Genomic DNA, 21,042 nt, shown 5'->3' with positions numbered 1-21,042 from the left:
GGAGAAAATATAATAACTAACATATATTGAGTGTTTACTGTATGAGAGACCTTGTGTTCAAGATTTTATGTGTATTATACTGCTTAATTCTAAAAAAAGAAAATTTAAGTAGGTAATATTATGTTCACTTTACTTAAACTGAGAGATACTGGTTAGATAACTTTCCTGAGGTCATGCAGCTAATAGGTGGTAGAGCTAAGATCTGAATCTAGGCTGCCAGACCTGAGCCTCGCTCTTTACAAGTATATTACACAACTTGAAATACTTTACACTTCAGAGGATGCTCTAATGTGCATTATGCCATTTTATCTTTAAATTCTCCTTTTCCTCAGCCTTATTTGCTGATGAGAAAACAGATTAAGACAATCCAAGATTGCACAGCTAGTAAGTGGTTAGGCCCTGTGTCCAAGTCCAATTTCTAATCTTGTACACTTACAACTCTTCCAGACTATACATGTCAATTAAAAAAGGCCTTCTGATTTAAAAATGATTGTGAGCAGTTATCAGTTACTGAGAATTCTCCCTATTTATCAGCTTCCATAATGCATACTGAAAGTTTTAAATGTAGTTAAAGGTCTAATTTATCTCTCTTGCCCCCAGTCTTAAGCATATTTACCTATTTGAGGGGCTCAAAAATGTGTATTAAGATGAATCGGTAATAGCTCCAGCCTAGGGCATAAGTTTTCATACATGTAGTTCTGCTTTTGTTACTCCCATAATGTTAATTTAAGGGATAGTGCATTTATACACGCATTTAAATATATTTGGATAAATCATGGCACCATTTTCAAGAGTGAGTAGGCAAGAACACAAATGTGTAATGGAATATCAGAATTCCAGGAATTTGGGAATCTCTGGGCTAACTTTTAAGCTATAGGACTCTTTCCTGTTTGTTACCTTCAGTTTGTATAATACATGTATAGAATGTGGTATTCAACTTTTCAAGTTTAAAATCTTAATCAATTGTTTATACCCAATTGACTATAGTTTTCCACCTTTACTCTGCATTATTGAAAAAAATATATACCAAACATGAAATGGAACTTGATTAACAGTAGAGAGTTAAGTTGAGGAATTGGTCCCCTATTTCCCAGAAATGATTATAGATTGATTAGCTTTTCATCAAATGACCTGGTCATATCTTAGTAATTAAAGATCTTAGCACTTTATTTGAGGTTTTGACTATTATAATATCTCCTTTCTTATTACAGAAAAAAGCAAGTTCTTCTCAGTCTACTTCAGATTCCTAGCTTGCTAAAATGTTAACATAATTTGAGTCACTAGCAAGCAGAATTATCTTGGTCCTGTTTTCTTATTTAGTTGTCTCAAAGAAAACAAGTTTTTCACATGCGAGACTTTACGTAATTAGTCAGTGACCGTCGTTCATTTCTGTATTGCAGTACGTGAGAAACACATACAATAAGTCAGGAAAGGGAGGTTAAACTCAGAAAAAAGATATGCTTTCACACCTTTTCCCAAAAATGTCAGTAAAAAATTGTCTTGTTGCTATAGATTTATATTAATGATTCTAGAAAATATTTTACTGTAAGCTCAAGTTAGCAAACCAAATTATGTGAAGATCATAGCAATTCAAGATACCTGAAAACTAAACTTAAGCGAATGCTACATAACCCCTTAAGCAACCCCAGCTTAAGGTCCCCTTCACTTATCTGTTTATGAGGCGGCAAGTATTTATTTGCAACTGGCCTTGTAGCTTGTGTAGCAGAGAAAATATGAATGCCACTCAAAGAATGATTTTCTCTTTCGCTCTTTCATCTTACACTTTGTGTTCCACTGAATCCCTCAGAGGCTATTCTTGTGCCATAGCAACACCTGCTGGGAGAGGGAAGTTGGAACAGCCATAACTGTTGCCTGCCAAACCTGTTTTCCTGATTGAATGGCACTGCATGTCCTCCATCTTCTAATACTAAACTCTCCAGAGTTGCTTCGCTTCAGGATTCTGCATCTCCCCATATGTTTCAAATGACTAACAATACCATTGTAATAAGATTTTCTATAACTCTTTAAAAAATAAGCGTTGTGCATGTGTGTATGTATGGGTGTGTGTGTGCATGCACATGTCCCCTAAGAATTTCAAAATGCGAACACCGTGCTATTTTAACCTCATGTTTGTTTTTAATACATGCTTTCTTCTTTATAGCTAGATTTGTAAAACATTGTCAATCCTGTTTTATTAGCATCTCCTCATTTATTATAGGTGAGTCAGTAAAAAAAAGTGTGTATGTCAGTGCAGAAAAGGCAGTTTTTATTTACAGAGTATGATAAGAGATGTATTTATGCTTATTCATATTATGGACAAAAACAGTAAGCTTACCATATGGTATGATGGCATGTTGAAAAATAAGTGCCTATTTCATACATGATTTACCCACAAGACTGTGAGTAACACAAGTCTTAGAATATGGGTCCAAATGGACATTCTGTTGTAGAGCTAACTAGCCTTTCTTTAAAATTGATGATAGAGGAAAGCCATAGCATGGACAAATTACTCAATACTACCAAATACTTCCAATATTTTACCTCTCTGTTTCATTATTACGCCCAAATTAAAATCTAGTATATGTGCTAACTTTATGGAAGCCTATGGTTTTTGTGTTTTTTTAAACTAAAAATAGAGTTGATATGTGAAAATGATCTTGAAATTTATATACTTTATAATTAAGCCTTTGATAATCAAGAGGTGATTATTCATCAATAGTTTTCTTACTTTGGTTGCTTAGTAACCTTGATTGGTGCTCCATCAATTAATCATGAATTTATTAAGCACCTCTGAAATACTTTAAAATATCACATGGTGTGGGAGCTATTTTCTGAGGAACTAGATAAAGCCTAGCACTGACCTCAGAATGTTTTGGCTACTTATGTAAAAGAGTAGACATTTTGTCGTGACATAGATAGAATAAATCAGATACACTATAATTCAGAGACATGGAGGATGAATAAAAGATACAGAAATCAGGAGACTTAAGAGAACAGGAAGTTTCAGTTGGGTCTTAGAAGAATGGGAAATCATTGGATGGGTATTATGACGGGAAAGTCATTCCTGGAGTGAAGGAAGGAAGGCAAGGCGTAGGAAATGAGCCAAGTGTTAAACAGACCAAGAGACCTATCAAAATTGAATAGCGAGCTTTTCACAGAAGCACTATGGCTTAATAAGGGTTGGCAGGTAAAATGGAAAATAAGCAATGGGATTTAGACGTTCTAGAAAATGGGGAGCTACTAAAGCTATTTGATTGGTAGAATAATAGGATTTTTAAGAGAGATTAATTCAAAAATGGTAAGATTTTTTTAGGACGAGGAAGAAGCATTTGTCAATTAGATTTTAGTGATCCATTTATATGGGGGAAGATAATTCAGAAGGAAGTGCAGCAATGCAATATATTATTATATTAACCTTTGGCTCAGGGAAGTTCTGCATATTTTAAAACGACAACAACTGCAAAAATACTCTATGTGCTGCATATCATATAAATCACCATATTGTCTCTGTGTTTTTACAAAACAGGAAGTATCCATTGGCAACCTTTATTTCTTTCATGAGAAATGAGCTCTAGAGTGTCTCTGTCTTTCATCAAATATTGTTACCCGTCATGGTCTCTAAAAGAAAGCAAATATGAGCAAATCCATTAGTAAATGAGGAGTCTTTAGCATGTTGGATTTCTTTTGTCACCTTGAATATTTTTCAAGCACATCTTACTATACATTTTAATTGACATATAATTATTAAGAAAATGGGTCAAGCTTATTAGTTTAAAAAGTATTTTGGGGATTTGGATTAGAATTATTTTTAAGTTGAAGGGAATTCTCAAATTTACCTTATATCATCATATGAATATTTCTCAATGACCACTTATTCTTAAAAATTCCATGTATTAAGGCAGTTATTCCAAATCTTAGTGTGTGCTCATCAAATCAGCTATGAGGTGCATGAGAATTAGAATAGTTCCACTATTAGTGTATGGAGGTTTTAAAATACAGATTACAGTATTGATATTATTCTCACTTACATTGAAGATACTTAATTGAATGGAAGAGAATTGAGTGGAGTTACAAGATGCTGACAATTTCACTTAACCAAAGGCTTATCTTACTTATCCCATAGTCCATTATGAGAAGGTATTACTGATGTGCCATTGATAGTGGTTGCAGTTGCAAATTATTCAGTTCTTTGCTTCCATGTAAAATTATTTTGTGATTTTTCAAAACCTCGAAATCTGACTATATCCATGTACAAGTCTCATGCTTACAAAGCTAATCTGTAATGTGTTGGAAAAAACAATTGAGAACTGCTGACTCGGACGCTGAGAAAGCACTCAAGTGTGATAGAGGTATCTTTCCTTTAAAACTATGTGGTGTGCAATAAGGATATAGCTAAGCTTGGAGTTTGAATCAGTAGATCACCAAGGATGAAACTCACATCAAGTCTATAATAAATTTTTTTACCTCACCTGTTGTTTTTGAAGGCTAAATAATACAATAAATTTGGTTCATTTGGATTAGTTGAGTCTACAAATTCACTATTTACTTGAGTCTTAACTTTTTTACATGTGTGTATATATACATAGTCAGCATGAGAATTCTTGAATTCTGACTTCTGGGGTTCACTTTCATAAACAATATTTTTGGTCTTATTATGCTTTAAATGTAGATTATATATTCTACTCTAGAACATACATATGTGCTATAAACTACTTCTCCCCCTAAATTCAAATATGATTGAATTAGTGCCATACTTATTTTAAGATTCTTGAAAATATGAGTCTGGTTGTCCTTCTGGAGACAATTCTACTTATTACTTAGTTTATTATAAAAAATTATAATGTATTAAAAGAAGTATATCTTTTGTTTAAACATCTACTATTAAAGTGCACTATGCATATTTACATATTTAAACCAATAAGTTCATAATAAGCATATTCTTATGTGTTTGTTTCAAACAGCATGATATTTTCTCATGTAGTTGAGATGAACTAACCTTCCCCTGTATTCTTTTGAGTAGGAAAAATAAGCCAGCCATTTTCTGAGTAAAAACTGAAGATTAAATTTCCTCACCTTCCTTCCCAATGAAGAAATGGAAGCATTTTTATTTTCTATACTTACTTTATTTTACAGTCTGTGATACAGTGGAAAAGTTGACAGAGAACCAGTTTGTTCATATTACTTGTCTATTTTTTTTTATGTTTGGAATGAGAAGTTTTGGTGCCATACCATGTTTTTTAAGTTTCTCCGATTATAGCATCTCCTACAGTAGCATTTCAGGTAAGAAAAATCAAAGCAAGGACAGTGTATAGACTATATGTCAAAGAATGTATCTTTGTGTTTTTATTAGGAGGGACTTTTTTCTAGCAAATGCATTATGAGTAAATCTCACAAGTTGCAGACATTTCAAATTTTTCTACTTAATTTAACATTTTCATTGTGAGACAATATTTTAAGAAAAAATAATTTAGTTGATTAGAGAAAGAGCATAAAAACATCATGACAAAATTAAATGTCATGTCCTCAAATTGGCTCTTTTGTTTGTTTTCTGTTCGTTTGTTTTTTAAATTTACAACTTACCTATCCAAATCTTAAATGAAAGGAGAAAGAAAAGGAAAACTATACGAATCCTTTTTTTACTCTCTTATCTCTCACACACCTTCACAGATTTGAAGATCTATTGCATCTGAAATCTATACTAACAATATATTTTAGAGGAGATTCTGCTAGCTGTATCGATTACTAATTATATAGAATTATTACTTTACATTGTTATTTATTACTTTTTTAAAATGTTCATGATTTTTATCTATTACATTTATTTCTTTTATATTCACAGATTTATATCTTTTTCCCTTCTTACCCTCTTGCCCTCTCTCCCCCTCTTCCTTCCTCAATTATTTCATGACTTCCTGGTCTGTGCCATCCAGGAAAGCAGGGCATTAGGCTTTAGAGATAGAGTTAGACACTCTGTGCCTTCAAGGAGCTATCTGGTCAGGGATATAGACGTGGAAGAAGATACAGGGTGAAGCTTCGAGTACAGGTTAAATGGGTATACAACATAATATGTGGTCAAGAAGAGTGAGCAACAAACTCAGCCTAGGGGTAGGCAAAGTATCATCACATAAGTGGTAACTTTGAACTGAATCTCAACACACGGGGCAGGTAGGGGGTGCTAGAAGACAAGGGCCTGACTTGCCAAATACAGGAAAGAACTGCAAGGGCACTGAGGTTCACTAGTCAGTGAAATTGTAAGTGATGAGTGTTGTAGGAGTGAGTGATTCTAGAGGAGCACTTCTAAGACTATGTTTCTAGAATACCATGTCTAGAGTGATATACTTGTTGTTATTAAAAAGTGGAGTTTTCATCAAATGAGCTTTGGATAATAGATTGCATTAACATTTTAATTTTCTCTGGGCTTCTTGAAGACTATAATATGCTAATATGCATAGCACATATTATAGAAGAATGAAAAATGAACAATATACCAAAAAAAAATTACCAATAATCCCACACTCAGGGAGAACCACTGCTAGTGTTTTGGTATAGTTCCTTCTGGGCTTTCTTTTCCTCTACATTTTTCCCCATGTAAATCTTGTTCTCTTCCATAAATCAGCGCTCAACTGCCTCACTGTCTTAATTTGTACATTTGGTATAAACATTTTTACTGAGTTCCTATCATGTGTAAAATAGAGTGTGGGATGCTGCAAGTATAAAGATGAATCATGTATACTCTCCGTTTAAGAAACTCTCTGTTATCAGTCATGAGCATATGTCTTTTTTTATATAAAAATGTGATACTGTACATACTTCTCAGTAACATGTTTTACTCACTTTTTAATAGTAGTTGTAGCTATTCATGCTATTCACTAGCATGTTTTTCTTGCTTAACAATATAAATATCTTTGTCAATAAATGTGGGTCTATTACATCATCATTTTAAAAGGCTGCATCATAATCTATTATGTGACTGTACCACGATTTTTTTTAGTTAATCTGTCAGGCTGTTTTCAATTATTATTTTTTTTAATTAAAGCAGTATTATGATGAGCACACTCATTGAGGATTGAAGTTTTTCATAGTTACAGGAACATGATTTTATTTATGTTGATAAAGTTTATGACACAGAAGCAGGAGGCCTGGAAGAATTAAACTGGCAGCAGAAAGACCACTTAGGACACTGTCACAAGAAGAGATCAGGATGACTTATACTAAGAAAGCTACCTGTAGCCATAAGAAGAAATAGGCTGTTATGAGAGATATTTTTGATAGAGAAACCAAAGCTGCTGATTGGAAGTGGTGAGTTAGAAGATGGTGAAACAAAGAAAAGTCTATTGTTTTTAATTAGCAGATCAAGTGTCCTGATAATTAACTAACAACTAAGTCAAGAAATAAATAGTGCTTAGGTTTGGGGATTTGCAAGACTTTTGGAAAATAGTAGTAGGCTGCAATCATCGACTGGAAGAACCTTGGGGTAAAGTTACAGTTCACATTATAAACATGCAAAACAGAGAGATATTCATGAGAACAAACAAAATCTCCTGACAGAAAAATTATGATAATAATTTAGAGCATTCTAGAGAATGGAAAATTTAATGTGGAGAGAGAGAGAAGTCTATAAAAACTATGACAAGTTTTAAGACCTTCTTGTCCAAGAAAGTTGCAAAGAAAGGGTTAACTCTGAAATCAAGATTTAAAAAGCCTCATGGAAGAGATGGAAAATAAACTTTATTTTAATTAGGCTTCGGTGTTTATTTTAAAATGAGCAAATTTATTAAAAAATCAACTTGTAACTTACCTAGATTGAAACTGAGGTTTACATTTCTATAATTTTGATTACATCGGGACAAAAGTTTATCTAACAAATGAATAACATACATTAACAAGGGAGTTTTTGAACTATCTAGCATGATAAACTTAAAAAAATATAGCTAGTCAAGGATCTGTTTTTGTTAGACTGGCCTAATGTAATAAGATCTTTGAATATTCATCTTATTAAGTTAGAAAATAGATACTTATTATTAGCCCCACTCCTATCTTTAACTTTTTACTGTTCCTATAGTCAGAACATTAATAACCTTGGAGCTGGTAAAGTATAAATTCTTAGTTTCAAAAGTGAAGAAATTTATACTCAGAGTGCTTAAGCTTGGCCAAGGTCATGTGGTTTGTTTTTGGAAGAGATGAAATCTTCCGATTTCAAATAATAACATTCCATTAAATAATCTTTTAATGTATAATTTCTTTTCATTTATTTCACATAAATGTATCATAATTTGGATATTTATTTGGAGTGGTATATCTTATAAGAAGTTTTGACTTGTATACGGGAATTATTCTCATACAGGTAGATACAGATATTTAAGATAGACATATAAGATGTAAGACAGATAGATAAGGTAATTTGCAACATATGTGTTATTTACTCCCTCGCATTTCTACCTTGACTCTTTTTTATTGTCCCTGAAACAGTAACCAAGAGATGGGCAGGTAAAACTGGTCCAGTTTGTCCATAAGAACAGACTAATTATGAGCAAGAGTCCAGTACTAACTCAAGTTATTCATTCCAGACACCATACTTTACTGGAGCCTGCTTCAGGGTTCATATCTCTGCATTGGCCACCTGCTATAAATTGGCCTCAATTTGAGTTCTGTTCAAAGTATTTATCCTCTTATTCTCAGTGTTCTCATTTGTTAAATTTTAATATTAAATATTTGATCCTAGGATTGTCATGAGAATTAATGAAAATGTAAAATCCCTAACTATGCCTGGCACACAATAGGAGCATAATTAATGTTAAATGCTGAGGTTATTGCTGTTATTCTGTGTCCTTTCTAATGGAGGGTGAATAAATATTGCAGCTTCTTTCAATCCTATTGTTACTAGATGATGCTTATTTAGAATTGCATCATTCCCTGGTGGTTCACTTCAAAAAGAACAAATTATTTAACTAAATTATTTAGTTGTTTATATTTACAAGAGTAAATTATCTAATCATGGAGATTTTAAAAATGCAGCCATTTTTAAACATGTTTTTTGTTAATGCCAGTTCCTAGAATATATATATATCTACTTCAAGAAGGTAGTGGTTAGTGTTTCATATTTTCTGATTTCTAAGATGCTAAAATTATTTACTTTGTTTTTTTTAATTAGAAGTAAATGAAGGAATTAAATGAAAAAGACATGAAGATATTTAAATAGCAAGATAACTAATTCTCATATCACTTTGTACTTAAATTTATTTTTCTCTATGTGTAATAAAGAGGAACAACATTTCAATATTAGTTGAAAAGTACTTTAAAAATTAATTATATTTGTTTTTGTTCCTGGGCACTGGAGCACAGTAATGCTAGAAGGGAGAATAAAACCTTTGCCTTTTTTGTCCATATTCTGTATTAACTCCAAAGAGGGGAAGCATATGACATTTATCACAATGATAGAATTATTCATATATTTCTGGTTATTCTTATTCTGCCCTTCTAGTTTAGCCCGTGCTTTTTTGATGGATGTCCTATTGCATAAATACTTTTGAATTCATACACATTTGTATGAGAAGTAAAAGTCTTCCAGTGGAACAGGTGATACGGTTTGTAGGAAAACTCATTGAGTAGTACTTGCCTCTTATTCATTTTTCACCAAACCCTAACATAAATATATTCCAGCACAGTAAGGTAAGTTCCTGTAAAATCAATCTAATTTTCTCATAAATATCTTCAGAAATTAGCTTTACTTGAGAAAATTAAATTCTTAGATTATTGAAATATATTTTTGAAAACTCACTTAAAATTAATTTTACAGAAATAGTGGCAGCATCATGACAGACTATGTACAGTGATCTCAAAATCTTAAAGTGAAGTCATTTGAAATTAAAATGTCAAAAAATATTAAAAGTCAAAAAGAACAATACAGTGGATTGTCAGAGTGTGTCTTGTAGTCAGTTGTTCCATTTCATTTCCTCGAGGGAGAGAACGAATCCTAAACCTTAGCAGTTTGGCAACAGTTTCTAAACCAAATTTAGAACTTCTGGTTTTATATCAGAGGTTCTTCTTTTTCTCTTTCCTGTTGCATTCACTGTGCCTGCTAAGTCTATAATGTCTCTTATCCCTTTCTTATACCATCCTTGGATAAGAGATAACAGCATAGAAAGCAGAAGACTGAAAAGCTAAATCTTACCTCAGCAAGTAGGATCACTCTTCTGTGAAATGCAGATCTTAAAGACCCAGTTAATGGCTGATAATGACAAGTCATTGAGTAGATTGTTCTTATGTTGACCATTCGAGTTCCAATGTAATGCTTTATTTTGCTAATGTTTGAAGACCTCATTTGAGAAAGTTCTACGAAAACAATTTAGAATTATTTTAAGTGAGGGTAAGTGCCACCCATCCCCAAGGTCTCTGTAATTTTTGTCATCTGAATTGTCACACATCTTCAACCAGCAGAAGTTGTTTCCTTATGATTTTCTGTGTTTGAATATGCTTTACCAGTACATACTAACCTTGAAAAATTTTCTTTTTCCCATTTCAAGTTCCACCCAATCTGACTGTTCCACAGGAAAAATCACCTTTGGTCACCAGAGAAGGAGACACAATAGAACTGCAGTGTCAAGTAACTGGAAAACCTAAACCCATCATCCTTTGGTCTAGAGCGGATAAAGAAGTTGCAATGCCTGATGGGTCAATGCAAATGGAGAGTTATGATGGAACACTGAGGATTGTGAATGTATCTAGGGAAATGTCAGGAATGTACCGATGTCAGACCAGCCAGTACAATGGATTTAATGTGAAACCAAGAGAAGCCTTGGTGCAGCTCATCGTGCAGTGTAAGTACATTTTTTTCTATGTATTTCGAGATTGGGGGGGGACAAGGGAAGAAAATGAGGTGATTTTTGGAGTTGGATTAGTAAACAATATTTCTACATTATTGCTACCCAATTTAAACTATAATTTCCCTAAATCTGCCTATTATTTGAACTAATACACACTAATGGAAAAGAATTGTATTAGTATGTGTGTGATGATTATGATGGTGTTATGTCATTGGTTAATGCCAAAGAATCAACAATGCCAAAGAATCAACAAGCCATGTGCAATGAAGCAAAATGGAGATTGGAAGTAATTGCTAATTCAGATTATAATACTCTTTTGTTTTCATAGTTTATGTTTCTGCTTCAGCAATTGCGTGCCCTTTGCCCAAATTATCCACCTATTTCAAGGCATCCCTTTGCTTAAATTGTGGAGACATAATCATTGCAATGCTGTGTGCAATCTGAAGTTGTAAGAGTAGATTACATAATTATCTAGTAATATATAGATAATTCAGGCAGATATTAGGAGCTAAAGTTTTGCTTGACTTTCTCCACAGATAATTGTTTAACTGTGAGAGCTGAATATGATAGATTTTTAACTATTTTCAATGAAATCACTGTTAGAGTTCTAACAAAAAAAAATGCAGACATACTGTGCTTTGTATTTGCTTTTAGTATTAAAAATACCTAAATTCATGATATTAAGAAGTTTAACAATGTCACTGGTGTTGGGTTATTAGAGGATGATGCCCTGGTATTTTGGATAGCAGGTAGTGTGGATATTGTTAAAGAGAAGAAGCAAACTAAACACAATCTGTTCAAACTCCAGGAGTGTTGCTGAACAGTTTAGTTGATGTATTATTTGTTAACTACATGGTGGCAAAGCCTTCAAGAAAAAGAATGAAGTAGATGAAACTATACACTTCAATAAACAATGATGTTGTTTTCTTTCTGTGGTTCTTCTGTAACTTGGAAAATAGCAATTAGTCCAAAATGTCTATTTTTATATAAGACTTAAGGATGCTGGCAGATTAGATGATCTGACTTTAAATTTGGAAGGATAATTGAGATATGGAAGGATTATGTTTGGAGCAGGTAACAACACATGGGCTTATGTATGAGGAGTATGAGTGGTGAGAGGAGCAGTGTTCTGGGTGCTGCTTAACCATTCCCTGTCCCTGTTCTTTAGAAACTCAGATTTCAGTCTGCTGTTTATCCTATAAATATGCAAACTTCTATTTGTCAAATATCTTGGCTGATTTCCAACTGATTACTAGTTTTATCTCTAAAGAATGCAGCTTTTAGGTGGCAAGTTCCATTCCACAGTTTAACATTACATTTTTTCCTCACTGGCCTTTATACTCATGATAATAAGCTCATGGGTAGGAGGTTCACGTGAAAACAGGTTTCAGAAAGAAAAAAACAATTTTTTTTTAACGAAACCTCTCCTTAATTCTCCAGAAAATAAGAGACACACTCAGGTAACCACAGAGGAAATTGATACAGTTTGGAGCACCTCATTCGTATTGGTAATCACAGGATTGTGTGCTTCCTCCAGAGTTATGCACCAAGCTTCAGTGTTCCTAAAGCCACAGGGCAATTCGTTTTCACCCTGCTCACACTCTCTGGGGAAGCTGTGAAACCCACTGGCTCTAGGGAATTTTAAATTGAAGGTTCAAGAACCAGGATCTCTTATCTCCATAGAATATACTAACTTCCAGGATTCTATTGACAACCTAAATTTCCTTTTTTTTTTCTTCCTAATAAATTTCATAGATAATAAGTTCAGCACAAGATCTTAAAATTCAATCCTATAATAGCACATGAAGATAAATAGACACAGTTGTCTCTAGTGTCACAAGGATGTAATTGACTGAAAGCCATCAACAGACATAGGCAAAGCCGAGTTCATTTAATGTAGAGAAAAAGATCTGCATCCCAAGGTGACTTTGCAGAGCAGGGGGTATAATCTAACAGCACTTCGTCTCAGAGGCAACTTCCCTGGCCTACCCAGAAAGGTGGCTGGATGCCATCAGTCTTGACAGTTTCAGATAAGGATGCCATCATGTCTTTCAAAAAGCTTAATTTCATGTATTCCCAACTCTTCTGAAGAATCTAGTTATGTGTCTGAGCATTTGCCAGGTACAAAAACTGATAAGAACTCCAGAATATTTCTGAGTCAAGCATTCATTTTCCAGGCACAAAATCCCTGCTAGCAGGTCCAGCTTGCAAGCCTACCTAAGCCTTATTCCTGCAAAACTAGCCATGTAGGAATCCTGATACATTTTTAAAATCATAAATATTTTAACTTTTATGGTGACTTCTTAAAAGTATGAAAATAATATGGTATTTGTGCTTAACTGGGGTAGCCATGCTACAAGTGAGGATTCATATAGAATATAAAATATTAACTTATTTTCATACACACATGCACACAAAATATACATATATATGTGCACGTGTTTATGTCATCCTCAGCAATTAGTTACATCGTTGCATAACAAGCTGTGCTTTATATATTTTGTATTCCCAGCATAATATATTTTACATTATAGCTATTCAGAAAATGTGTTGAGTAAATATGTTATGATAACAAATGTAATAAGAATATATATATACACACACACACATACATTTTGCTTCTTGCATAACTAGTTCTTATTATTTAGGTTTCAGGAGTATCTGAGGACTTGTTGCATAACAGTTGTTTTTCTTTTTTTTTAAATCTTTCCTGGAGTATAATCACTTTAAAATGGTGTGTTAGTTTCTGCTTTATAACAAAGTGTCAGCTATACATATACATATACACCCAGATCTCCTCCCTCTTGAGTCTCCCTCCCACCCTCCCTATCCCACCCCTCTAAGTGGTCGCAAAGCACTGAGCTGATCTCCCTATACTATGAGGCTGCTTCCCACTAGCTATCTATTTTATATTTGGTAGTATATAATAAAGTCCATGCCACACTCTCACTTCGTCGCAGCTTACCCTTCCCCCTCCCCATGTCTTCAAGTCCATTCTTTACGTCTGCGTCTTTATTCCAGTCCAGCCCCTAGATTCTTCAGAACCTTTTTTTTTTTTTTTTAGATTCCACATATATGTGTTAGTATACAGTATTTGTTTTTCTCTTTCTAACTTACTTCCCTCTGTATGACAGACTCTAGGTCCATCCACCTCATTACATATAACTCAATTTTGTTTCATTTTATGGCTGAGTAATATTCCATTGTATATATGTGCCACATCTTCTTTACCCATTCATCTGTCGATGGACACTTAGGTTGCTTCCATGTCCTGGCTATTGTAAATAGAGCTGCAATGAACATTGTGGTACACGACTCTTTTTGAATTATAATTTTCCCAGGGTATATGCACAGTAGTGGGATTGCTGGGTTGCAAGATTTTTCTATTCTTAGTTTTTTAAGGAAACTCCATACTGTTCTCTGTAGTGGCTGTATCAATTTACATTCCCACCAACAGTGAAAGAGTGTTCCCTTTTCAACACACACTCTCCAGCATTTATTGTTTCTAGATTTTTTTGATGATGGCTCTTCTGACTGGTGTGAGATGATATCTCATTGTATTTTGATTTGCATTTCTCTAATGATTAGTGATGCTGAGCATTCTTTCACCTGTTTGTGGGCAATCTGTATATCTTCTTTAGAGAAATGTACATGTAGGTCTTCTGCCCATTTTTGGATACTTTTTTTTTTTTTGATATTGTGTTGCATGAGCTGCTTATAAGTTTTGGAGATTAAACCTTTGTCAAAGTTGCTTCATTTGCAAATATTTTCTCCCATTCTGAGGGTTGTCTTTTCATCTTGTTATGTGCATCTTGTTGCTGTGCAAAAGCTTTTAAGTTTCATTAGGTCCCATTTGTTTATTTTTGTTTTTATTTCCATTACTCTAGGAGGTGGGTCAAAAAGGATCTTGGTGTGATTTATGTCATAGAGTTTTCTGCCTATGTTTTCCTCTAAGAGTTTTATAGCATCTGGCCTTATATTTAGCTCTTTAATCCATTTTGAGTTTATTTTTGTGTATGGTGTTAGGGAGTGTTCTAATTTCATTCTTTACATGTAGCTGTGCAATTTCCCCAGCACCACTTATTGAAGAGGCTGTCTTTTCTCCATTGTATATTCTCGCCTCCTTTATCAAAAATAAGGTGACCATATGTCTGTGGGTTTATCTCTGGGCTTTCTATCCTGTTCCATTGATCTATCTTTCTGTTTTTGTGCCAGTACCATACTGTCTTGATTACTGTAGCTTTGTAGTATAGTCTGAAGTCAGGGAGCCTGATTCCTCCAGCTCCGTTTTTCTTTCTCAAGATTGCTTTGCCTATTCGGGGCCTTATGTGTTTCCATACAAATTGTGAAATTTTTGTTCTACTTCTATGAAAAATGCCATTGGTACTTTGATAGGGATTGCATTGAATGTGTAGATTGGTTTGGGTAGTATAGTCATTTTCACAATGTTGATTCTTCCAATCCAAGAACATATCATATCTCTCCATCTGTTTGTATCATCTTTAATTTTTTTCATCAGTGTCTTATAGTTTTCTGCATACAGTTCTTTTGTCTCCCTAGGAAGGTTTATTCCTAGGTATTTTATTCTTTTTGTTGCTATGGTAAATGGGAGTGTTTCCTTAATTTCTCTTTCAGATTTTTTCATCATTAATGTATAGGAATGCAAGAGATTTCTGTGCATTAATTTTGTGTCCTGCAACTTTACCAAATTCATTGATTAGCTCTAGTAGTTTTCTGGTGGCATCTTTAGGATTCTCTATGTATAGTATCACGTCATCTGCAGACAGTGACAGTTTTACTTCTTCTTTTCTAATTTGTATTCCTTTTATTTCTTTTTCTTCTCTGATTGCCATGACTAGGATTTCCAAAGCTGTGTTGAAAAACAGCGGTGACAGTGGACATCCTTGTCTTGTTCCTGATCATAGAGGCAGTGCTTTCTGTTTTTCACCATTAAGAATGATATTTGCTGTGGGTTTGCTGTGTATGGCCTTTATTATGTTGAGGTAGGTTCCCTCTATGCCCACTTTCTGGAGAGTTTTTATCATAAATGGGTGTTGAATTTTGTCAAAAGCTTTTTCTGCATCTATTGAGATGATCATATGGTTTTTATTCTTCAATTTGTTAATATGGTGTATCACATTGATTTGCGTATATTGAAGAATCCTTGCATCCCTGGGATAAATCCCACTTGATCATGGTGTATGATCCTTTTAATATGTTGTTGGATTTTGTTTGCTAGTATTTTGTTGAGGATTCTTGCATCTATATTCATCAGTGATATTGGTCTGTAATTTTCTTTTTTTGTAGTATCTTTGTCTGGTTTTGGTATCAGGGTGTTGGTGGTCTCATAGAATGAGATTGGGAGTGTTCCTTCCTCTGCAATTTTTTGGAAGAGTTTGAGAAGGATAGGTTTTAGCTCTTCTCTAAATGTTTGACAGAATTCGCCTGTGAAGCCATCTGGTCCTGGGCTTTTGTTTGTTGGAAGATTTTTAATCACAGTTTCAATTTCAGTGCTTGTGATTGATCTGTTTATATTTTCTATTTCTTCCTTGTTCAGTCTTGGAAGGTTGTGGTTTTCTAAGAATTTGTCCATTTCTTCCAGGTTGTCTATTTTATTGGCATAGACTTGCTTGTAGTAATCTCTCATGATCCTTTGTATTTCTGCAGTGTCAGTTGTTACTTCCCTTTTTTCATTTCTAATTGTTGATTTGAGTCTTCTCCCTTTTTTTCTTGATGAGTCTGGCTAATGGTTTATCAATTTTCTTTATCTTATCAAAGGACCAGCCTTTGGTTTTATTGATCTTTGCAATTGTTTCCTTCATTTCTTTTTCATTTATTTCTGATCTGATCATCATGATTTCCCTTCCTTCTGCTAACTTTGGGGTTTTTTTGTTCTTCTTTCTCTAATTGCTTTAGGTGTAAGGTTAGGTTGTTTATTTGAGATGTTTCTTGTTTCTTAAGGTAGGATTGTATTGCTATAAACTTCCCTCTTAGAACTGCTTTTGCTGCATCCCATAGGTTTTGGGTTGTCATTTTTTTTATTGTCATTTGTTTCTAAGTAGTTTTTGATTTCCTCTTTGATTTCTTCAGTGATCTCTTGGTTATTAAGTAATGTATTGTTTAGCCTCCATGTGTTTGTCTTTTTTACAGTTTTTTTCTTGTAATTGTTATCTAATGTCATAGCATGGTGGTCAGAAAAGATGATTTCAATTTTCTTAAATTTACCAAAGCTTGATCTGTGACCCAAGATAGGATCTATCTTGGAGAATGTACCATGAGCACTTGAGAAGAAAATGTATTCTGTTGTTTCTGGATGGAATGTCCTATAAATATCAATCAAGTCCATCTTGTTTAATGTATCATTTAAAACTTGTGTTTCCTTATTTATTTTCATTTTGGATGAGCTGTCCATGGTGAAAGTGGGGTGTTAACATCCCCTAATATGATTGCGTTACTGTCGATTTCCCCTTTTATGGCTGTTAGCATTTGCCTTATGTATTGAGGTGCTCCTATGTGGGTGCATAAATATTTACAATTCTTATATCTTCTTCTTGGATTGATCCCTTGATCATTAGGTACTTTCCTTCTTTGTCTCTTTGTAATAGTCTTTATTTTAAAGTCTGTTTTGTCTGATATGAGAATTGCTACTCCAGCTCTCTTTTGATATCCATTTGCATGGAATATCTTTTTCCATCCCCTCACTTTCAGTCTGTATGTGTCCCTAGGTCTGAGGTGGGTCTCTTGCAGACAGCATGTATATAGGTCTTGTTTTTGTATCCATTCAGCCAGTCTGTGTGTTTGGTTGGAGCATTTAATCCATTCACATTTAAGGTAATTATCAATATGTATGTTCCTATTACCATTTTCTTAATTGTTTTGGGTTTGCTATTGTAGGTCTTTTCCTTCTCTTGTGTTTCCTGCCTAGAGAAGTTTCTTTAGCATTTGTTGTAAAGCTGGTTTTATGGTGCTGAATTCTCTTAGCTTTTGCTTGTCTGTAAAGGTTTTAATTTCTGTGTCAAATCTGAATGAGATCCTTGCTGGGTAGAGTAATCTTGGTTGTAGGTTTTTCCCTTTCATCACTTTAAATATGTCCTGCCACTCCCTTCTGGCTTGCAGAGTTTGTGCTGAACGAACAGCTGTTAACTTTATGGGGATTCGTATGTATGTTATTTGTTATTTTTCCCTTGCTGCTTTTAATATTTTTTCTTTGTGTTTAATTTTTGATAGTTTGATTAATATGTGTCTTGTCATGTTTTCCTTGGATTTATCCTGTATGGGACTCTCTGTGCTTCCTGGACTTGATTAACTGTTTCCTTTCCCATATTAGGGAAGTTTTCAACTATAATCTCTTCAAATATTTTCTCAGTCCCTTTCTTTTTCTCTTCTTCTTCTGGGGCCCCTATAATTTGAATGTTGGTGTGTTTAATATTGCCCCAGATGCCTTTGAGACTGTCCTCAATTCTTTTCATTCTTTTTATTCTGCTCTGCAGTAGTTATTTCCACTATTTTATCTTCCAGGTCACTTATCCGTTCTTTTCCTTCAGTTTTTCTGCTATTGATTTCTTCCAGAAAAGTTTTAATTTCATTTATTGTGCTGTTCATCATTGTTTGTTTGCTCTTCAGTTCTTCTAGGTCCCTGTTAAATGTTTCTTGTATATTCTCCATTCTATTTCCAAGATTTTGGATCATCTTTACTATCATTAGTCTGAATTCTTTTTCAGATAGATTGCTTATTTCCTCTTCTTTTGTTTGGTCTGGTGGGTTTTTACCTTGCTCCTTCATCTGCTGTGTGTTTCTCTGTCTTCTCATTTTGCTTAACTTACTGTGTTTGGGGTCTCCTTTTTGCAGGCTGCAGGTTCGTAGCTCCCATTGTTTTTGGTGTCTGCCCCCAGTCGCTAAGCTTGGTTCAGTGGGTTGTGTAGGCTTACTGGTGGAGGTTGCCTGTGTTCTGGATGATGAGGTTGGATCTTTTCTTTCTGGTGTGAAGGACCACATCCGGTGTTGTGTTTTTTGGTGTTTCTGTGACCTTATTATGATTTTAGGCAGCCTCTCTGCTAATGGGTGGGGTTGTGTTTCTGTCTTGCTAGTTGTTTGACATGGAGTGTCCAGCACTGTAGCTTGCTGGTCGTTGAGTGGAGCTGGGTCTTAGCATTGAGATGGAGATCTCTTTGAGAGCTTTTGCTTTTTGATATTACGTGGAGCTGGGAGGTCTCTGGTGGACCAATGTCCTGAAGTCAGATCTCCCACCTCGGAGGCACAGGCCTGACACCTGGCCAAAGCAACAATAATACCCTGTCAGCCACATGGCTTTGAAGAAAAGTGAGAAAGAGAAAGAAAGGAAGAAGAGAGCAACCAAACCAAAAAACAAATCCACCAAGGATAACAAGCGCTAAAAACTATACTTAAAAAAATAATAATAAAATAAAAATAATGGACAGAACCCTAGGATAAATGGTAAAAGCAAAGCTATACAGACAACATCACACACAGAAGTATACACATACATGCTCACAAAAAGAGAAAAAGTAAAAAAATACATATATCGTTGCTCCCAGAGTCCAACGCCTCAATTTTGGGATGATTCGTTTTCTATTCAGGTATTCAATAGATACAGGGTACATCAAGTTGATTGTGGAGATTTAATCCGCTGCTTCTGAGGCTGCTGGGAGAGATTTCCATTATCTTCTTTGTTTGCACAGCTCCTGGGGTTCAGCTTTGGATTTGCCACACCTCTGCGTGTAGGTCGCCTGAGGGCATCTGTTCCGCACCCAGACAGGACAGGGTTAAAGGAGCAGCTGATTAGGGAGCTCCAGCCCACTCAGGTTAGGGGGTAGGGAGCTTTGAGGAATGTGGGGTGAACCTGCAGTGGCAGAGGCCAGCATGACGTTGCAATAGCCTGAGGCCTGGGGTGTTCTCCCAGGGAAGTTGTCCCTGGATCACGGTACCCTGGCAGTGGCAGGCTGCACAGGCTCCCGGGAGGGGAGATGTGGATAGTGACCTGTGCTTGCACACGGGCTTCTTGGTGGCGGCAGCAGCAACCTTAGCGTTTCATGCCTGTCTCTGGGGTCCACGCTGATAGCCGCGGCTTTTGCCTATCTCTGGAGCTGGTTTAGGTGGCGCTCTGAATCCCCTGTCCTAGCGCACCCTGAAACAATGTTCTCTTGCCTCTTAGGCAGTTCCAGACCTTTTCCTGGACTGCCTCCCGGCTAGTTGTGGCACATTAGCCCCCTTCAGGCTGTGTTCACGCAGCCAACCCCAGTCCTCTCCATGGGATCTGACCTCCGAAGCCCGAGCCTCAGCTCCCAGCCCCCACCTGTCCTGGCCGGGGTGAGCAGACAAGCCTCTCGGGCTGATAAATGCTGGTCGGCACCGATCTTCTGTGCAGGAATCTCTCCGCTTTACCCTCTGCACCCCTGTTGCTGCACTGTCCTCTGTGGCTCTGAAGCTTACCCCTCACCACCCACTGTCTCCACCAGTGAAGGGGCTTTCTAGTGTGTGGAATCTTTTCCTCCTTCACAGCTCCCTCCCAGTGGTGCAGGTCTCGTCCCTATTCTTTTGTCTTTTTCTTTTGCCCTACCCAGATTCGTGAGGAGTTTCTTGCCTTTTGGAAAGTCTGAGGTCTTCTGCCAGTGTTCAGTAGGTGTTCTGTAGGAGTTGTCCCACATGTAGATGTATTTCTGATGTATTTGTGGGGAGGAAGGTGATCTCCACGTCTTACTCTTCTGCCATCTTGAAGGTCTCTCACATAATAGTTTGATAGCTGAAAACATCCAAGTGTATGAAGGGAGAAGATGTCAGTTATTCTAACCCTTACAAGACACTTTTCAGCACTTGAACTCTACACTTTAGTTTATTAAGGTCTCCTTTCTTAAAATGGTTATTACACTGGTAAATTGTAGGACAGTCTATTCTAGGACAAAATATGTATATATATGCACACATAATATGTATACATAAACAGATATATATTTATATATAATTAATCAATTTTGAAATATAAAAGAATGAAACAGAGATGGTCATAATAAATAAGAAACAAAAACAAATGTGTCTCTAAGGCATTTTTTTTCTCATTAAGTTTTAGTTGTGTCCAATTAAACAATAACCAATCAAAAGGATTAAAGGACCAAAGAAGAAATTGTATTAGGCCTTTGATGAGCATAGGTTTAAGGACCTAAATATAAATAGTATAAATGCTTTCATATTACATAAAAAGGTT

The 21,042-nt window shown here is 35.3% G+C and overlaps 1 protein-coding gene across 1 annotated transcript in view; it reads left to right on the top strand.

The window, feature by feature from the left end:
• Positions 1–21,042, top strand: part of MDGA2 (MAM domain containing glycosylphosphatidylinositol anchor 2) — an 830,741-nt gene that overhangs the window by 621,047 nt on the left and 188,652 nt on the right. The window contains exon 8 of the mRNA XM_004270015.4: positions 10,524–10,817. Coding sequence (XP_004270063.2) covers positions 10,524–10,817 — 294 coding nt within the window. The remainder of the gene's footprint in view (positions 1–10,523; positions 10,818–21,042) is intronic.

Source organism: Orcinus orca, chromosome 2 (genome assembly GCF_937001465.1).
Source record: "Orcinus orca chromosome 2, mOrcOrc1.1, whole genome shotgun sequence".
Lineage (NCBI taxonomy): Eukaryota > Metazoa > Chordata > Mammalia > Artiodactyla > Delphinidae > Orcinus > Orcinus orca.
The sequence above is the reverse complement of the archived record's forward strand: the minus strand, read 5'-3'. Positions and strand labels throughout refer to the sequence as shown.